The 20,072-nt window shown below is 44.7% G+C and overlaps 1 protein-coding gene across 1 annotated transcript in view; it reads right to left on the bottom strand.

The window, feature by feature from the left end:
- DNAH9 (dynein axonemal heavy chain 9) overlaps positions 1-20,072 on the bottom strand; it is a 288,583-nt gene that overhangs the window by 225,903 nt on the left and 42,608 nt on the right. The window contains exons 12-17 of the mRNA XM_055576493.1: positions 18,160-18,286; positions 16,077-16,332; positions 14,635-14,876; positions 7,432-7,567; positions 3,951-4,147; positions 3,430-3,854 (exon numbers count right to left, since the gene is read on the bottom strand). Of these exons, the coding sequence (XP_055432468.1) occupies positions 3,430-3,854; positions 3,951-4,147; positions 7,432-7,567; positions 14,635-14,876; positions 16,077-16,332; positions 18,160-18,286 (1,383 nt within the window). The remainder of the gene's footprint in view (positions 1-3,429; positions 3,855-3,950; positions 4,148-7,431; positions 7,568-14,634; positions 14,877-16,076; positions 16,333-18,159; positions 18,287-20,072) is intronic.

Here is a 20,072-nt window from a genome sequence, read left to right on the forward strand (position 1 = left end):
AGATATAGTCCAATAAAAAATGGTCAAAAGCTATGAATAACCAAAGAGGAAACACAATGACTCATCCCAAAACACAGAAAGATGAGCTACTTTATTCATAGAGTAATGTAAGGTATTTATCACTATGAGATACCACTAAGCTCCCACCAGAAGGGCCCGCACTAAACAGTTTGTATCAAAAGGTGCCAAGGGTGTGGGGCTGCAGGCACCTTCACACATGGCTGAGGCACCTGGCAGAGAGCAGGCATCACACGCACTGACCCGGCAATTCCACTCTCAGGCATACACCCTAGAGGGATGTCGGCTTGAGTACACTGCGATATCTGTAGATGAGAACTCATGGCAATCCTGTTGGGAGGAAACCATCTGAACCAGCCATGTCAACCACTGCATGGATAGATAAATTGTGGCATATTCAGATGATGCGATACTCTGTAGCAGTGAAAATGAAGAAACTACTGCTACACTCTCAACATGGATGAATCTCAAGCATCAACGCTGAGCGAGAGAGACAGGACACAGAAGTGTCATTTTTATAGCCTTAAAATGCAAATCTCAATATATGTGTATATGTGTGTACAAATATATATACATATATATGCATATATAAGTCATGAAAAAAGAATTAGGTTACATTTAGGGCAGGGTTAACAACTGGCAGGGAGGAAGAGGGATTTAATCAGGGAAGAGTCCATAAGGGAATTTTATTTTTCACACTGTTTAAAACTTAATTTTTATTTTTTTTATACTTTTAATTTTGTATTGGAGTATAGGAAATGGCAACCCACTCCAGTATTCTTGCCTGTAGAATCCCATGGACAGAGGAGCCTGACAGGCTACAGTCCATGGGGTCACAAATAGTTGGACACAACCGAGCGACTAACACACACTATAGTCAATTGATAACGCTGTGATAGCTTCAGTGAACAACAAAGGGGCTCAGCTGCACGTATACATGTATCCATTCTTCCTCAAACTCCCCTCCCATCCAGGCTGCCACATAACATTGAGCAGAGTTCCTACACAGTAGGTCCTTGCTGGTTATCCATTTTAAATACAGCAGTGCGTACAAGTCCTTCCATAAGGGAATATTAAAATATAGCTAATGTCCTGTTTCTTCACTGGATAAAGAAAATCTGAGTATTTGTTTTAATATTTTTCTCTAAATCTTATGTATATTACATTTTATAATAAAACTTCTTGAAGAGAGAGGACGGAAGACAAAAAAAGTTCAGGGATCAAGTATAGAGACACCTTTTGAGGAACTGTGCTGTGAAGTAGGGTGCACAGAAAGGGTGCCATAGCGGAGCACTCCTGGGACTGTGTTCCTTTCTTTCTTTCTTTTTTTTTTTAAGAGGCCAGATAGGACAATATATTTGCATGATGGGGAGAATGAATGAAGGCAGTGTTTAAGGAGGTCAGTCTTCAAGTAGATAAGAGGAGGCTACAGTTCGAAAAGCAGCTTATTCACTGTAAGAGAAGAGGTAGTTGGATATACGGCTTCAAATGCAGGTAGGTTGGTAGATTTATTGGTGAAAAGCTGAGTTAGTTCTCTGGTGATTGGTTCTCATTTTCCAGGGAAATGAGAGGCGAGGCTAAAAGGGCAGAGAAGATATTTGAGGCTTAAGGCAAGAGAGGAGAAAAAGCATCTGGAGGAGTCAGGAAGCATATGTGAAAATGTTCAGGGCTTGCTTGAAGTTTATGTTCATAAATTTAACCTGAGATTGGTCAGAATACTGGCGTGTTTTTCCTTCATCAGGATGAATTGCTCGGGTACAGACATGGAGTGCTGAGTTCAGACAGTCGGGGTTTTACAAGATGGGGACAGGGCTGGGGAGCAAGGGTGATAAACACTGAGCTGTCCTGATCAAGTGTTGGAAACAGTGGATTGGGAACACTGATGGGTCTGAAGAACTTTGCACAGCAGCACTGCGAAGTAAGAGAGCTGGAAAGACACCAGGTGGTGGTCAGGGGACAGAATGCTTCATCCTGAGAGTTTGAAGGGGAAGCGTGAATTTTCTCACCTTTCCCTCCACTCCACCGAGAGCACAGCACAGAACAGAGGGGTGGGGAGGGAAAGGCATTGGAGAGAGAGGTCGAGAAAACAAGAGGCAGGTGTGATCAAGACACCCTGTGGATGCTGAGTCACTGAGCATGATTATCAGCAGAAGGATGGGAGAGGGAGACTGAGCCGGACAACGAAGGGGAGGCATGACTAAGAGCTTGGCCAGTGACTGCAGCCGAGACAGGTGGCAGTCGGTACCATCTGGAAGAACTCAGTGGAGATGGTGATTTTGAGAGAGAACAGGGGTGGAAGAGTCTGGAGGCCATACTGAAGGGCAAGTGTTATCTCATCTACCTTTAGGCCCAGCAGTAGGCTTTGAGAGTCTAGTTCTGGGCTGGTGGAGTTGGGAGGGGGTCCAAGTCCACGAGGGAACAGGCAGAGTTGCAGATCCAGTCAGCTGCACAGCCAGAGTTCCGAGAAGGACAATGTTTGGGAGGGAGCAGAAGGTAGTATTCATCACAGGACAAGTCCACCCAGGAGAAACACCCTCTTCATTTGTCTGTCAGGGGATCACTGACTTCCTCATAAGCCAGCACTCTATTGCTCATGTTCTATGGGAGCACCTGGTCTTCAAGGTCACACCCATGCTCAACCCTGATAGTGTCTACCTGGGCAATTACAGGGGCTCTCTGATGGGGTTTGACCTGAACCATCACTGGCTGGATCCCTCTCCGTGTGCCCACCCCACCCTGCATGGGGTGAAGCAGCTCATCACCCAGATGTACCAAGCCCCAGAGCCGAAGCTACTGACGCCTGCACACCCTAGAGCCCATGGTCTGCAACAAGAGAAGCCACTGCAGTGAGAAGCCTTCATACTGCAGCCAGAGAGCAGCCCCCACTCTCCGCAACTAGAGAAAAACCCCATACAGCAATGAAGACCCAGCACTGCCATAAATAAATAAAATTATAAGGAAAAAAAAAAACACCATCGGGGCATGTAGGTTTAGGGACTTCCATGCTGCACAGCTGGATAATCTGAGACAAGGAGTAAATGGGAGAAATAAAATCTAAGAGGCCCATTAGACACCCTCTGCTTCTCAGGCTTAAAGAGATTTCGCAGCCAGAGTTGTGCAGGGAGGGTTGACCGGCTATTATTGTCTCAAACAGTATTTACTGCGTACTGAGCACCTTTTGGACACTGGGCACCGGAGAGAAAACAAAACAGGAAGAGGCCAGGTCTGATGGACAAACAAGAGGACAGGACTAAAGTTACTGCTGGTGTCCAAAAGCTTGGAACCTCCATCTAGCTGTTCTAACTCTTCATTTAACCAGTGAACCTATGGGGGAAAATGTCAAATCGATTGAAAACATGGTGTTCCCGACAGCCCAGGAAGCTGGAAGGAAAGCTAGAAGGACTCTGTTACCTGTGAGTGACATGGTCCACGAGATGCTGTTTGAACATGAGGCTCCACTTTTTTATTATATTCAGCAGAGATGCTTTAAAGGGCCGCGCATCGATCTTCATCCAGCTGTCAAAGACCCGGATGGGCTCCAGCTTGCACACATCCTCATGGAGCTTCTCGTAGGAGTCAATCTGTGTCCTGAACTGATGCAGGAGGGGAGGATTCTCTGGGATGCCGTCCTCAACGTGGGCTTCCACCTCCTCGGCTGTGAGCACGCGGCCGTACAGCAGAAACTGGCCCAGAGCCTCCTTCCGGTCCTCCGTGTAGAGGCAGGAATACTGGCTGAGGGTCCTGCGGTAGTCGCTGCAGAGGGCCATCATGGCCTGCACCCGCCCCATCAGCTCGGCCCGCAGGCCCGCCAGGTCAGCCCTGGCCTCCAAGTCCACCTGGGGGAGCAAGATGGAGTGGATGGGTAACACTAGCATTTCACAGGGGCCTCCAGGCTGGTGGGAGGGCGGGGGAGATGCTCGCAGAGCCAGTACCTGATAGTGGGGAGAGCCACTCTCAGGAGAAAGCCGGGGCACCAAGGACGCCATGCTAAAGATGCCGGTGACGAGACCCTCCACCAGGTCGTAAAAGCCGCCCTTCACGCCAGGCTCCAGCGACGGATGGAAAACCAGTTCTGGGATGGCTAAGCTCAGCTGGGCTTCAAATATCGGGGTGAGTCCTGCCTTACATTCTGAAATACAAAGAAAACAAACAGAAGAGAGTGGGTAAGTGGCAAAAACATAACACTGATTTGAAAGCACTCTGAGCGTTTCTTTCCTTTAGAGTTGCTGTTCCAGTCTGAGGAAATAAAAATATAAACTTTGCTAAAACCCCAGAAAAGGTGAAGGTGGCAGTCCTGGAGTGTTGATCAACAGGGGGATGGACCGCTGGCATTCTGAACAGGCCAATTCCCTGTTCACGGCTGTCCTGGAATTGCTGCTCTTGTTGTTCAGTTGCTCAGTTGTGTCCCACTCTGTGACCCCATGGACTGCAGCACCCAGGCCTCCCTGTCCTCTACTATCTCCTGAAGTTTGCTCAAATTCATGTTCATTGAGTCGACGATGCTATCCAACCATCTCATCCTCTGTCGTCCCCTTCTCCTCCTGCTCTCAATCTTTCCCAGCATCAAGGTCTTTTCCAATGAGTCGGCTCTTCACGTCAGGTGGCCAAAGTATTGGAGCTTTGGCATCAGGGCATGGTAGGGCATTTACTCTCCTTGTCCTCAGAGGGCACGTCCTGTGACTGATCAACCCAAGCCGGAACGCTTCCACACTCCCAAAGCTTCCCATGGGGCAATACGGCCTCTGGTTGAGAAGGTGTTGGTTTTGCAAAGCCAGTTTCTTGGAAGCTGTGCACATCATCCTGAGCACAAACCAGGCAATTCCATCGGCAGCCACTAGGGGAACAAGGGTGTGCTTGTCCAAGGTCGTGTAGGCTTGGAAAAAAAGGGCAGTCACAATCCCTCCCCATCTGCTCCTTTTCTGTAAAAACAGGACTTGTTTTAATTCTGTAGTCCTGTAGTGATAAAATTTTTAAAAACAGTATAAATAATTAACAAATTCCTGATTACTTGCTAGACTAAACTGCCTTGCTAAATTTAAATCAAAATATAATATGGAACAAGATGTTCCAAGTACAAGATAAATGCTTAGACTCTTATTAATAACCACTTATTTTCTTATACATATATATTTTAGGTAAGAAGTGGATTTATTTCTTTAATTTTTTAATTGGAGGATAATCACTTTACAATGCTGTGTTGGCTTCTGCCATACAACAACACAAATCAGTCATAATTTTATATAATTATATCTCCCCTCCCTCATGAGCCTCCCTCTTCTCAAGAAGTAGATCTATTTAGAGAGAAATACAGTCCACAGAGTTTGGGCCTTTGCAGAAGGCGAGGGCTGTGTGTGCTCAGTCGCTTCAGCCGTATCTCTTTGTCACCCTATGAACTGTAGCCCACCAGACTGCTCTGTCCACGGGATTCTCCAGGCAAGAATACTGGAGTGGGCTGCCACGCCCTCCTCCAGGGGATCTTCCTGATCCAGGGATCGAACCCGCATCTGTTACGTCTCCTGCTTGGCAAGTGGGTTCTTGACTGCTAGCGCCACCTGGGAAACTCCACAGGAAACCATAATCCCTATGTCAGATGCAATACCAACACAATTACCGTACAAACTGGATGGCCCTGGTGGTTCCACATCCTTGGCACAAGCGAATCTCTTTAAGAGTTGAGAAGAGGAAGAATGTTTCCAGACGGAGTGGGTAGCAGTTAACCCAGGCAAGGTCTGGATTCTGAGAGGTGGCTGGGAAGCCAGACCAAGCCATGGGAATGGTACTGAACTGGTTTGCTCAAGTGTGAGAGGTGGAGACAGTAAGGTAGACCAGGAGAATGAAGTTGTCCAGCTGGGCTATGGTGAAGGGTCACGGTGGCTTTCCTCTTAAAGGCTGTTCTCTTCAGGCTCCTTCACCTCACCTTGATAACCAGCGCCTTTTCATTTCAACCATAGCTCAGGTGGCTACTAAGGCCAGCTCCTGCCCCTTAACTGCTGATACATTGTGGAGGGTGTGTGTTCCCTTCCTCCTACTTCCATGGAGGGAAGACGACTTTGGCTACCATCCCCTGTCCTCACCCTCTTGCTCCCTGGCTCTCCTTTCCATGAGAGGAGGACAAGTGACACATCAGACAGCCCAGATCCGGAAGGCTGGACAGACACTGACCCGGGGCAAGTCCCTTGGGCAGTGTCTGCACTCAAGTGTGGCTGAAGCATCTTCCAGAGGAGAGCTGAGTGACGAGTCTCCGAGCTCCACTATCAGACGAGGTTGGGTCAGTTCACTAAGATGAGTGCCATTGGCACTGATCCCTAGGAACCAGCTCTCCAGTCTCAGCACCTGTGTTCACTGCCCGAGGTTCTAGAAGGTGATCTCCCACTTTGTTGACTAGGCCTGAGCCCATTTCCTGCTTCTGTGTCTCCTTGTACTGTGAAAGCAGAGACCCTGCCTCTGACCTCAGTCACTCCACCTACCAGGACCATGGGGTGGAGCTACCCCAGCGCTGGCCTTGCTCCTCTCTGCGTCGTCAGCTTCTTACAGGGGCTGGATACCCAGACCTGGTCTCAGCCCACCTATTCTAACTCTGCATTTAATTTCTCTCCTTGGGTTCTACTCAGCGCCTTAAGCTCTCATCTCGCCTCATCCTCACCTCTTCCTTCAGTCTTGCTGAGCATGTCAGAATCTACCAGAATGTGAAAGGTTTAATTCAACTTTATTTTTGAACTCTTCTCCCCTTTCCATCCCATAATTTACTAACCAGGTTAGCCTTTACTATAAAATCTTTGGCCCTGTGACCATAAATTTGAAGCCCTTAGCTATCTTTTAACAGCTTCAAAGAATGCCTGCTGCCTCCTTAATATACCTTTCCCTTCTTAAAGCTATCTCATCCCCAGCTTCTTGTCTCTTTTTTTTTTTTTTAACACAGAAAAACATCTGTTTCTTCTACATAAGCCAGCTGCTACAAACTCCCTGTGTTCTCAAAAGGCCACGGAGATAGAGTACATTTGGCTTAAACCATGAAATTTATTTATTTATTTTGGCCATGCCATAAGGTGTGTGGGTCTCAGTTCCCCAAGCAGGGATCAAACCCATGCCCCCCACGCTGGAAGTGCAAAGTGTTAGCTACTGACTTCCAGGGAGGTCCCTAGAGTAAATCGGCTTTTGTGTTTTCACCCTGGCTACGGGTTTCACTGTGTTAGAGCCTGGTTTAGCATCTGGGTTTTGGAGAGGGAGAAGTGTTTTATCTTTGAACAATTATAGAGGCACAATGCCTTTTCTATTTTACTGCGTACACTTCACAAAGTGTTCACACCTTTTGGGAAAAGTCACCAAGCACTCAATGGCACTTCACTGTAACTCAACAGATGCTATGACTGTTATCTTCCCAGTTATAACCCACATCCATAAGCCACTAAATACCAGTATTTTCCAGAAGGTACTTGAGGGAACACTCAATGGCAAGAAAGAATCCATCCAGCAACATATCGTCAATGTAGTTAACATACGTTTTCCAGATATCAGAAGTTGAATCTGCTGAAAAAAGACCCAGGTTTTCCTACAAAATAAAGAAGAGCAGATATAAACCATGTTTAATAATATGCAAGGACTGCTCTTATCATCATGAATGGGAATGAAGACAACACAGAGAAAAACTGCACTGTTGTGAAGAGTCTTCTATTACAGGCAGACCTTGGCTATACTGCAGGTTTGGCTCCAGTCCACTGTAATAAAGCCAATATTGCAATAAAGTCAGTCACACAAAGTTTTTGGTTTCCCAGTAATGTTTACACTATAGTGTAGTCTATTAAGTGTGCAATATTATGTCTACAAAAAGAATATTCATATCTTAATTAAAAATACTTTATTGCTAAAAAATGCTACCTATCATCCAAGCCTTCAGGAAATCATTATCTTTTCACAATAGTATCAAAGATCACAGATACAAAGTATGATGATAATGAAAAAGTTTGAAATATTGTAAGAATTGCCAAAAATTTGACAAGAGAAAAATTGCATGGCTAGACTTTTCTCATTGCAAGGCTGCAATAAACCATCAATTGAAAAAAAAAAATGCAGTATCTGTGAAGCACAATAAAGCTAAGCACAATGAAATGAGAGATGCCTGTATATGTGTATCAGATCCATTCCTATCTAATGCATGTAACCCTTGCTTGAAAGGAACACAAAGTTAATCCATGATGGAAATATGATGTTGCAACCTCTCCCTGAGAAAGGAGGGTGGGGTCAGGCCAGCTTCTCAGGAGGGATGCTGACAGAGGCAGCGTGTGCCTCATAGATGCTGACTGACATTGCAGAGGAAACTGCATCAGAGCAGAAGGCAGGGTGGGCAGAAGAATGAATACTAAAGGTAAAGAGCATTACAGTTCAAGACATAAGAAATCTAGGTTCAAGCAAGTAAAGCATTCCCTAGAAAAGGAGAAATATTTCTTTCTAAGAAGAAATAAACTGGAGTGAATCCCACCCCTGGGTATATATCCAGACAAAGCTCTAATTTGAAATGATCCAGGCACCTCGATGTTCATAGCACCACTATTCACAATAGCCAAGACAGGAAGCAACCTACATGTCCATTGATGGATGAATAGATAAAGAAGATGTGGTGCATATTTATAATGGAATACTAGTCAGTCATAAAAAAGAATGAAATCATGCCATTTGCAGCAACATGGATGAGCCTAGAAATTATCATACTAAGTGAAATAAGTCAGAAAGAGAAAGACAAATACCATATGATATCACTTACATGTGGAACCTAAAACATGACACAAACGAACTTATCTACCAAACAGAAATAGACTCACAGACAGAGAAGAGATTTGTGTGTGCCAAGGGGCAGTGGGTGGGGGAGGGATGAATCGGAGTTCAGGGTTAGCAGGTACAAACTATTACATACAGGATGGATGAGCAACAGGTCCTACTGTACAGCACAGGGAACTTACTCAGTATCCTGTAATAAACCATAATGGAAAAGAGTATGAAATAGAATGTGTACATATAACTGAATCACCCTGCTGTAAGCAGAAACTACCACATTGTAAATCAATCATACTTCAATAAAATAAATAGAAAGAGAAATGAGTTGGAGAGTATTGTTGGCATTTAAGTAAAAACTTTTATCATACTGAGTGACTTGGAAAATGCACACACAGAAACACACACACAGGCTCTCTCTCCTTCTTTTTACATGGTACAGTCTCCGACCTGGCAGTATGGCAAGGCTAGGTGTCCCATTTACTCACCATCATTTTCATCATTCAGCCTTTTTTACGGTAACTTTCCATTTATCTTATATCTTCAAAGAAAGTGGCTACCACTTTGCAAAAGTAAATTTTCTAGGTGACTCACACTTACCCCTTTAGGAAACACTGCCAGATTGTAAATCTCATTTTTCTGCTTTTAAATGTCAAAACTCTAAAATTTTCTAAAATGCATTACCTACCCCATTGCTTCCTAAGAAGTTTAAAGATTTAGTGGGAGTCCATCATCTGCAAATGACAGTACAGTGAGAATGCAGGCTTGTTCTGAGGTCTGACTAACATGCTCACGTCTGTTTGCTTCTACAGCTAAAAACTCGTAGTTGTTATAACTGCCTTGTAGAGCTGTTCTATATCTTTTCTACTGTCACCATATCAAGATGGCTAACTGTACCTTCCTACATCAAGTCTACTATGGTACAAGGAGCAAACATGTTGGACTTTTCTATAAACCGGGAAGAAATAGCTCAAGTTTCTGATACTAGCTAAGACAGAAGAATGAGATCAGACTTTCCCTTCTGCTACAAACAACTATAGAACTGGATACAAGAAATAATTATTTGGGTAACTGGATAACAGTATTGGGATATGATCTCTAAGAGAAAGGAAAATTCAAGGTGAGCCTCATAACCACCTGACTTTCTACCTGGAGGCACTTTCCAAAGCATGGCATAGAGAAGTGGACATCAATTAGAGCACCCTTCCTGCTGGACAGAAAAAGACAGAAATTGGGATTTGCTGAGGCTGCTGAGTCCTCTTGGGTCTCTGACTGAGCATTAAGCTGTATGTATTTAGGGCAAGATTCTGCAAGGCTAGGCAGAGAACAGTTACTGGAGACTCTAAGTTGAATGGGTTTGTGAAGGTCATATAGTGCTGGAAAATGTTAGTGTTTTATCAGAAATAATGAAAAGATAACAGATAACCCAGGACTTCAGTTGAGACCCCAGAAATGCAATGCTTTAGGATTAGAGCTCTATTCTAGAGTAAGGCTTCTTTAGATTCTCCCCAAGGAAGCTTAAAATAAGGCTGCAACAGGATCAAGCTGACCACTAGTGAGATAACTGCGTACTGAAACAAAACCACCAATTCTTTAAGGGAAATAAAATACCCAGATTACAAAATGGCATCCAACATGTCTAGAACATAATAAAAAATTACTAGATATGCTGAGAAGCAGGAAAATGTGACATTTAACCAAGAGAGAAAATAATCAGTAAAAACAGACTTAGAAAATAACTGGTATACCAATCTTGGGATGTTTATTTCTTAGACTTATTTTATGAGAAAAAAATAAACTTCTTTCACATTAAAAAAGACTCAGAAAATAAAATATATGTTGGAATTAGTAGATGAGAATGTTATAATTTGATTAAAAACTCATCAAACTTGGTGAAAAACAGATAAAAATATCACAAACTTCAAGCAGCCTGAATACAAAGAAAACTTATTTCTGCACATCATGGTTAAATGAAAAAAAACACAAAGAATTTATTAAAAAAAATCCATTTAGAATCTATTGAAAGTAACCTGAGAAAAGCAATATATTATATATAAAGGGACAAAGATATACATTTTGCGGACTTCTCCTCATAAAGCTTGAAGGATAGAAGATTATGAAATGACTTCCGAAAGGAAAATAGAACTGTCTACACAGAATATTATATTCAGTGAAACTCTTCTTGAAAAACAAAGGTGAAAGAAGGACACTTTAAGATAAACAAAAACTGAGAGATCATGTCATCAGCATAGCTGAACTGCAAGAAATACTAAAGGAAGTTCTTTGAGCCAAAGAGAAATGACCATAGATGTTAACTCAATTCTGCAGAAGTGGAAAACAAGCCTGGAAATGGTGACTATGTGGGTAAATACAAAACACTATAAAGATTTTCCCCCAAAAGTTTTTAAAACACAAAATCATAATATTCTATTGTGGGGTATATCTTATACACACACATGCACATACACAGCAACACTACAAAAGATGGCTGGGCAGCTTGAATTGATGCCAGGTTCCCACGTGTACTGTGTGCTGTGATAGGTCACTTCAGTCATGTCTGACTCTTTGCCCATTCATTATTCATTCTACCTTTAGTAATTGGCAGAACAAACAGAGAAAAAAACTGAGGAGTCACACAGATGATCTGAACAATACTATCGACCACTTTGAACTAGCTGATAGTTTATAGAACACTACACCCAACATTTAAAGAATAAACATATTGTCAATTGCATAAGGAACACCCAGTAAGATAGGCCATGCAGAAAAGTGAAAGTGTTACTTTTTCAGTTGTCTGACTCTCTGTGACCCCATGGACTGAAGCCTGCCAGAGTCCTCTGTCCAAAGAATTCTCCAGGTAAGAATACTGGAGTGGGTAGCAATTCCCTTCTCCAAGGGATCTTCCCAACCCAGGGATCAAACCTCGGTCTCCCGCATTGCAGGTAGACTTTTCACTGTCTGAGCCATCAGGGAAGCCCAAGATAGACTATAGTCTAAATCATAAAACAAGAATTGATTAATTCCTAATAACTGAAATTTAACAGTTTAAAACAAAATCATAATATTCTATTGTGGGGTATATCTTATACACACACATGCATATATACAGCAACACTACAAAAGATGGCTGGGCAGTTTGAATTGTTGCCACGTTCCCATGTGTGCTGTTTATTTCCTCTGCCCACAATGGAATTACACAGTATCAATTTCATTAAGCTACCCAGGTGGTAGCTTACTTTGAGCAAAGTAATGCTCAAAATTCTCTAAGCCAGGCTACAACAGTATGTGAACTGTGAACTTCCAGATGTTCAAACTGGATTTAGAAAAGGCAGAGGAACCAGAGATCAAATTGCCAACATCCACTGGATCATTGAAAAAGAGAAAGAGTTCTAGAAAAACATCGACTTCTGCTTTATTGACTATGCCAAAAGGCTTTGACTGTGTGGATCACAACAAACTGTGGAAAATTCTAAACAGATGGGAATAACAGACCACCTGACCTGCCTCCTGAGAAATCTGTATGCAGGTCAAGAAGCTACAGTTAAAACTGGCCATGGAACAACAGACTGGTTCCAAATTGGGAAAGGAGTACGTCAAGGCTGTATATTGTCACCGTGCTTATTTAACTTATATGCACAGTACATCATGAGAAATGCTGCACTGGATGAAGCACAAGCTGGAATCAAGATTGCCGGGAGAAATATCAATAACCTCAGATATGCAGATGACCCACACTTGTGGCAAAAAGTGAAGAACTAAAGAGCCTCTTGATGAAAGTGAAAGAGGAGAGTGAAAAAGTTAGCTTGAAACTCAACATTCAGAAAACTAAGATCATGGCATCTGGTCCCATCACTTCATGGCAAATAGATGGGGAAACAAAGAAAACAGTGAGAGACTTTATTTTTGGGGGCTCCAAAATCACTTCCAACCTAGACAGCATATTAAAAAGCAGAGACGTTACTTTGCCGACAAAGGTCCATCTAGTCAAGGCTATGATTTTTCCAGTGGTCAATGGATGTGAGAGTTGGACTATAAAGAAAGCTGAGCGCAGAAGAATCGATGCTTTTGAACTGTGGTGTTGGAGAAGACTCTTCAGAGTCCCTTGGATTGCAAGGAGATCCAACCAGTCCATCCTAAAGGAGATCAGTTCTGAATATTCATTGGAAGGACTAATGCCGAAGCTGAAACTCCAATAATTTGGTCACCTGATGCAAAGAACTGACTCATTTGAAAAGACCCTGATGCTGGGAAAGATTGAAGGCAGGAGAAGAAGGGGACACAGAGAATGAGATGGTTGGATGGCACTACCGACTCAATGGATATGAGTTTGAGTAAGCTCCGAGAGTTGGTGATAGACAGGGAAGCCCAGCGTGCTGCAGTCCATGGGGTCGCAAAGAGTGAGACAAGACTGAGCAGTCGCTCAGTGACGTGAACTGAACCCAGGTGGTGGAGGTGATTTAATCGCTGAATTGTCTCTGACTCTTCAAGACCCCTATGGACTGTAGCCCACCAGCTTCCTCTGTCCATAGGATTTCCCAGGCAAGAATACTGGAGCGGGTTGCCATTTCATTCTCCAGGGGATATTCCTGACCCAGGGATCAAACCTGCATCTCCTGCATTGCAGGCCAATTCTTTACCACTGAACCACCTGGGAAGCCTAACCTATCCAGGGAAGTTCCAAATACATGGAAATTAAACAATATACTCCTAAGTGACCACTGAGTTAAAGAACAAATCACAAGAGAAACAGTTTAAAATTGAAATGAGAATGAGGCAGAACAAATTTGGGGAATGCAACTGAAGAAGTAGTATGAGGGAAATTTATATCGTCAAATGTTTGTATTAGAAAGGAAGACAGGCTTGGAATCAATATGCTTAAGTTTCTACCCTCATAGGCTAGAAAAGAAGGATTGAGCAAGTAGTCCCAAATCGACTAGAAAGAAAGAAATGATAAAGAATAGATTAGTAAACTAGAAAACAGATAAAGAAAATTTAAAAGGTCAAAAGTACAACATTTGATTGATTCACTACTGACTGTGCATGAAAACTGCCCCACGGCCTCAGCAGGACTGAGTGGAGCTGGTGGCCATTTATGACTTACAGCTCTTTTCCTTTGTCCATTTTGGGTGATAAGACACAAGGATTCCCTGCTCACAATGCAGGGCAGAGCCTTACTGCATGAAGGGCATGCACGCTCAGTTGCCAAGTCATGTCCGACTCTTTTGCGACCCCATGGACTGTAGCCCACCAGGCTCCTCGGTCCAAGGGATTTCCCAGGCACGAACACTGGAGTGGGTTGCTATTTCCTCCTCCAGGGGCTCTTCCTGACCCAGGGATGGAACCTCTGTCTCCTGCATTGGCAGCTGGGTTCTTCACCTCTGAGCCACCGGGGAAGAGCAGTGCTCTGCGTTTTTCCTTCTCTTTATCGCATGCATCTTGTGTCTCTCCAGGCTCAGTAGGCCTAGGTCATGAAGACGATGCTGGAGGGCCGCACTATGTTGTGGGGATGAGTTCGGGGTGGTTAGTGCAGTAGATAATTTAGGATTCTGCACTTGGCATCTCCTTCTACCTGTTGGGGTTTTGTGTGTGACGTTAAGGTATGTGGCAACTAAGTGGTGTCACTATTAAGATAGTTTTAACATTGGCACACTGATACCAGAATGTGACTTGGCACTCTCTCCATCCATTAGTTTTAGCTCTTTTGCTATCAGTTTTAACCTCTATAAATGACTGCAGAAGACACAGCACCTATTGGTTGTTCTAATTCCCAAATCACTTCTAGCACCCAGACACTCTCCTTGGCACTCTTCCTGGACTGGTGGGATGTGTGCCTGAGAGGCGGGTTATTACCTGCACAAGGGCATGGATCTTCAGGCCAGATTCTTTGATGTGACAGTAATATTTTTCCACTCGATCATGCTGATCATCCATAGAGAGAAGGCATTCCTTTTTCCCATCTTTTCTCTTAAACATTGGTGACATCCATGTTTTCATGATGCTCTGAATCTCTTCCACATTGTCTTTAGTTTTCTGAATTCTTTGTTCGAGATCATGAATACTATTGGTGATCTGAATGACATAATCCCAAATACCTGCTCCCCAAAAGAAACAGCATTAATTGAAATAGCTTATAGTGGCAGAGCAAAAGGTGTGATTGCTCTGAAAGATAGGGATTTCATACTTGTGGGTTTTATAAGACTTTTCTGAACAGGCTAGTTTGTTATCATCAGAGCTTTTCCCATCCTAGCTAATATCATTAAGCCACCCCTGACGCTAACCCTGGTTACATGTTCTTTGAGGGTGGGGGTGGTGTTCCCCTAAAACTCACAGATCATAGTCTCCCCCACAGTCCTGCACATGGAACCCTGCATGTATTAATCAGTCAATGAAAGTTTATGGAATTGAACTGGAGGATATAAGAAAAGTAAGGGCATAGTTCCCTTATTTAAGATACTTATGGTCCAGTTAAGAAAAAGTCTTCCCTTGGGCTTTCCTTGTGGCTCAGTTGGCAAAGAATCTGCCTGCAATGTGGGAGACCTGGGTTCGATCCTTGGGTTGGGAAGATCCCCTTGAGAAGGGAAAGGCTACCCACTCCAGTATTCTGGCCTGGAGAATTCCATGAGGTTGCGAAGAGTCGGACACGATTGAGTGACTTTCACTTTCACTTTCTAAGAAAAAGTAATGCAAGTAGAAAGAAGAAAAAAATAAATCACCCAGAATTCTACTACTTGGAAAAGAAAAAGAGAGAGAGAGAGGGTTACAATGATGTGTACTTTGTTGCACTCAGTCGCTCAGTCAAGTCCGACTCTTTTGTGACTCCATGGACTGTAGCCCGGCAGGTTCCTCTGTCCCTGGGATTTCCCAGGATTTTCCCAAGAATACTGGAGTAGGTTGCCATTTTCTTCTCCAGGGGAGTCTTCCTGACCCAGAGATCAAACCCACATGTCATGCATCTCCTGCATTGGCAGGCTGATTCTTTATCACTGTGCCACCTAATACATTGTAATTCCTCCTCCATGGAGTGCCTGGTATATGCTGGAGACTACGGGTGAGTTCATGCAAACTCCCCAGACTGTGGTAGCAAAGATGTCCAAACCTCCTAGCCACACAGAGGAGGCAGAAGAGGGACACCATTCCTCCATGTCCTCTCTGCTTCGGATGCATATCCGAGAGCATGGAGCCATGCTTCAAACCCGAATCAGGTTAACCAGGGAGTAAACTGAGGTTCTACCAACTTTATTAGAATCTTGACTCTCAGCCTTTTCCCCAGACTCCTGGTGGAGGCCTATTACCTTCTGTCTTCCAGTTCAGAGTCTCCTCTGCAGCTCTCAGGCAAAGATCGATATCTTGCAGCTCTTCCTGAACTAATGGAAATTCCACCTCAAGCAGAGTTTTCATAACCTTGTTGTACCAAGTTGCCGTCAACTCCAAATTAGCCACGAGCTGCCGGTAGAACTCTCTGGAGGAGAACATGGCTGCTGCTGTCTCAGGGATGTGCGTCATTTGCTGGGGTTGAAGATAACTCATTTCTTTCAGCACGGAGACCAGCTGGAGGAAAGAGTCGACATGATTTCCTGCAGTTCAGTGGTATTGAATAGCAGCAACATAGGTCAGGACCAGGAAACCCCAGAGGGCCTCTGGGTCTGTTTTTTACTTCTACTAGTTCCTTAAATCTTCTCTGCAAGGGAAAATTGAGTATTAGGCAAAAGGAAGATGGTCAGGAAGCACTAAGACTTACCGAATCTGTAAATCACAAAGAGTAAGAAGAGGAAAACCTGAGAAAGAAGACGCCAGAGATAGCCAAGGAGGGCTCTAGCTTGATGCTTTTGGGCATGTGGATGATGAAAACAGGGGCTTCCACGGTGGCTCCAACAGTAAAGAATCTGCCTGCAATGCACGAGAACTGGGTTTGATGCTTGAGTCAGGAAGATCTCCTGGAGAAGGGCATGGCAACCCACTTCAGTATTCTTGCCTGGAGAATCCCATGGACAGAGGAGCCTGGTGGGCTATAGTCCCATGGGTTGCAAAGAGTCGGACTCAACTGAGTGACTATCACTTTCCATGATGAGAACAGTTGGTCCCTGGTTTCGGAGCCATGCTCTGTGGCGGGGGTTGGGGGCTGGGGGATGGTCAGGGGAAGGATTAGGATCACCCACATGCATGAAGACCATCTTCCTCCTCCCCACAAGGTCACAGACACTGGCAGAGTTGAGAAGAGGTGCGTGTTTTACAACTTTAGTTGTGAAATACAATTACTGGAAATATCCCTTAGTTTCTGTAATTCTTTCCTGGCATGCTTTGTGCTTTAATATACTAAAGTGAAAGCGAGAGCTGCTCAGTCATGTCTGACTCTTTTGCAACCCCACGGACTGTAGCCCACCAGGCTCTTCTGTCCATGGAATTCTCCAGGGAAGAATACTGGAGTGGGTTTGCCATTTCCTACTCCAGGGGATCTTCCTGACCCAGAGATCAAACTTGGGTCTCCCACATTGCAGGTGGATTCTTGACCATCTGAGCCACCAGGGAAGCCTTATTCTAAAGGCTTAATATACTAGGGGGTCAGGAAATAGATGTCACACAGGCCTCTCTGAACTTCTTGAGGGGAGGCATTGAGTTTAGTGGGAAGTGCAGAAGGGAAAAGCCAAGCTGATGTGGTCCCGTGCAAAAGACAGAGGCCTCTGGCGGGGTTTCCAGACATCCCATTCTTCATCCCTTGCTAATTTATTGTGTTATCTCGGAGTTGATTGAGGATTGATACATATAAGGACAGATGACAAAATACAGAGCTAGCCAGCTTCCCCTCATCCCCAGCCCCACCTCCATATCAAGACTCCTGGGCTCCCAGTTCTCCTTCCAGTAGTTCTGGGCCAGCTCTCATTGCTGTCCTGACAAAACTGAGACAAAGGCTCATCCTTTAGCCGGGAAATGACCTCAGCCTCCTAGTTTATACTGAAATAAGCTCAAGATAGATATTAAAATTTTAAATGTAAAAAATGAAAAAAAATGAATAAAAGTGTGGACTGTTTATATAATATGGCAGTAGAGAGGGTCGTTTCAAATGTACACCCACAGAATAAAAGATAAGGTGGGCCCAGTTGACTCTGATACCAAAAGATCAGTGGTATTTTGCAGTACTTTCTGTTGTGTGACATCAGAGCAAATTCACTGGGGGACCCTGGAGGAAAACATGAAGAGTAGACATCTTAAGAAAACACTATACCCTAGGATTCACTCCCCCCAAAAATGAAATCCAGGGTGCAAGTTCTTTGGACCACCTTTTGCATATTCTTATAAAAAGCCTGCTGGCCTTTGAAATCAACAGAGTCAAAAATGCAACTCTTAGAGACCAAAAGGAAGTTCCTTCCATCGACTTACCTGTGGACTAAAGTTGACAGTGATCTGCTTTGTCTCCGGGTCACGTCTCAGAAGTGGCCGTGAAAGGTTGTACTGGGACTTCTCTGCTACTGTTTGACACCAGTCCCCATAAAGTCTTGTTTCATACCTGTGAGATCAGAGACAACGGGCACCTCATACACACCCTCCCAGCTTCCCAACATCTGGCAATGATTAACTGAAGATATATCTACATAGATAGATGTATATATAAAATAGCATCTCTATCATTGCTGTTTAGTCATTAAGCCATGTCCTACTCTTTCGTGACCCCATGGACTATAGCCCACCAGGTTCCTTTGTCCATGGAATTCTCCAGGCAAGAATACTGGAGTGGGTTGCCATGCCCTTCTCCAGGATATCTTCCTGGCGCAGGGATCAAACCTGCATCTCCAGCGTTTCCTGCATTGGCAGGAGGATTCTTTACCACTGAACCACCAGGGACGCCAACTCTCTATATCTATCTTTTAAGACGTATGTCTCAGGAATTGAAGATGCTAATTTGTAAAACATCTGAGTACATTATGAAGTCAGAGTCATTGACTCCGCCAGGCACGGCAGCTTCTACATGTAACCCCTTGTTTCTAAAGGTGGCATAACTTAAATCATGGGAGAGTGGAAAGAGAGGCTCCATGTGACCTTGGGGGGATAAGGGAAGTGGCCATCAGACTTAGGAAACGTTGGAAGAAGTTATTGAGTAAGGTTTCCTCCGATACTAATCTTCACATAGCTCATGGACATGCACTATTCAGTCATTTCACACCACTAATGTATTAGGCTTGGGAGATGAAGTGATGAATAAATACCCCACGACAAATGTAGCTAGTGCTACCACCCCAGGTCAGTGGAGGACACAGGGAGTGTACAGGGCAGCAGGCTTCAAGTGGCAGAAGAAGGTGAGTGGGTAGGGGTGATAAAGAGGATGCCGGGGAGGGCCTCACACAGGAGGGGCCGAAGTGACGGTCTGCTGAGTCTCAGAGGATGAATGGTGGCTGGGCAGCGATGGGGGAGTGAGTGTTCACAGCAGGAGCAGCAGGCTGTGCGCCGCGTGCTGGGGACAGTGAGTAGATGGTAGGTCAGAGGGAGGAGGGGGTGAGGGCCAGGACTGGAGAGGGAGGCTACATCAGCGAGCACTTCTGCCTTCTTGTTAAACATTTATTGGGCTGCACCCAGTCTTAGCTGTGGCATGCAGGATCTTTAGTTGAGGCATATGAACTCTTGGTTTTGGCATGGGGGATCTAGTTTCCTGACTAGGGATGGGACTGGGGCTCCCTGCATTGGGAGTGTGGAGTCCCAGCCACTGGACCACCAGGGACGTCCCCAGGGAGCACTTCTCATTTCACATTAAGGAGATGATGGAGGTACTGAGAGGCTTCCCAGATGGGGGCGTGTGGGGACACGGGGTGTGGGGACAGGGGATGCGATGATGACGCGGGCGCTGAGGGACAGAGGTTCAGAGCAGGGAGGCTCGGAGCAGCTGCTGCAGCAGCTCAGGCCCAAGATGCTCTGGTCTCTGCTGAAGATGTAGGGGGTGGGGACACAGAGGAGGGGGCAGACTGGAAGCTAGAATTCAGGAAGTCGAAGGGACAGAACGTGGGTGGCCTGGTAGGTGGGGATGGCCCAGCTAATGCGTCTCCACGATGCTAAGTGTGACCACAACTATAATTATAATTGTCATGTCTGCAGCCCTCTTCTCCTGAAGCAGGAGACGAGCCAGTATCAGAGAGAAGCAGCAAGACATGGGCTGTATCTGGACCCTGTCCCCTCAAGAGACCAGACAATTGTGAGCCCATGTAAAAGCTTCTTTCTTGTACTTTCTCCATAAAAGGACTTGGGCAGTATTTTTTTCTAACCTACTGTCTCTTCGTGCGGTGCCAACTGGCACCTTCTGCTTA

This window comes from Bubalus kerabau, chromosome 4, assembly GCF_029407905.1.
Source record: "Bubalus kerabau isolate K-KA32 ecotype Philippines breed swamp buffalo chromosome 4, PCC_UOA_SB_1v2, whole genome shotgun sequence".
Classification (NCBI taxonomy): Eukaryota; Metazoa; Chordata; class Mammalia; order Artiodactyla; family Bovidae; genus Bubalus; species Bubalus kerabau.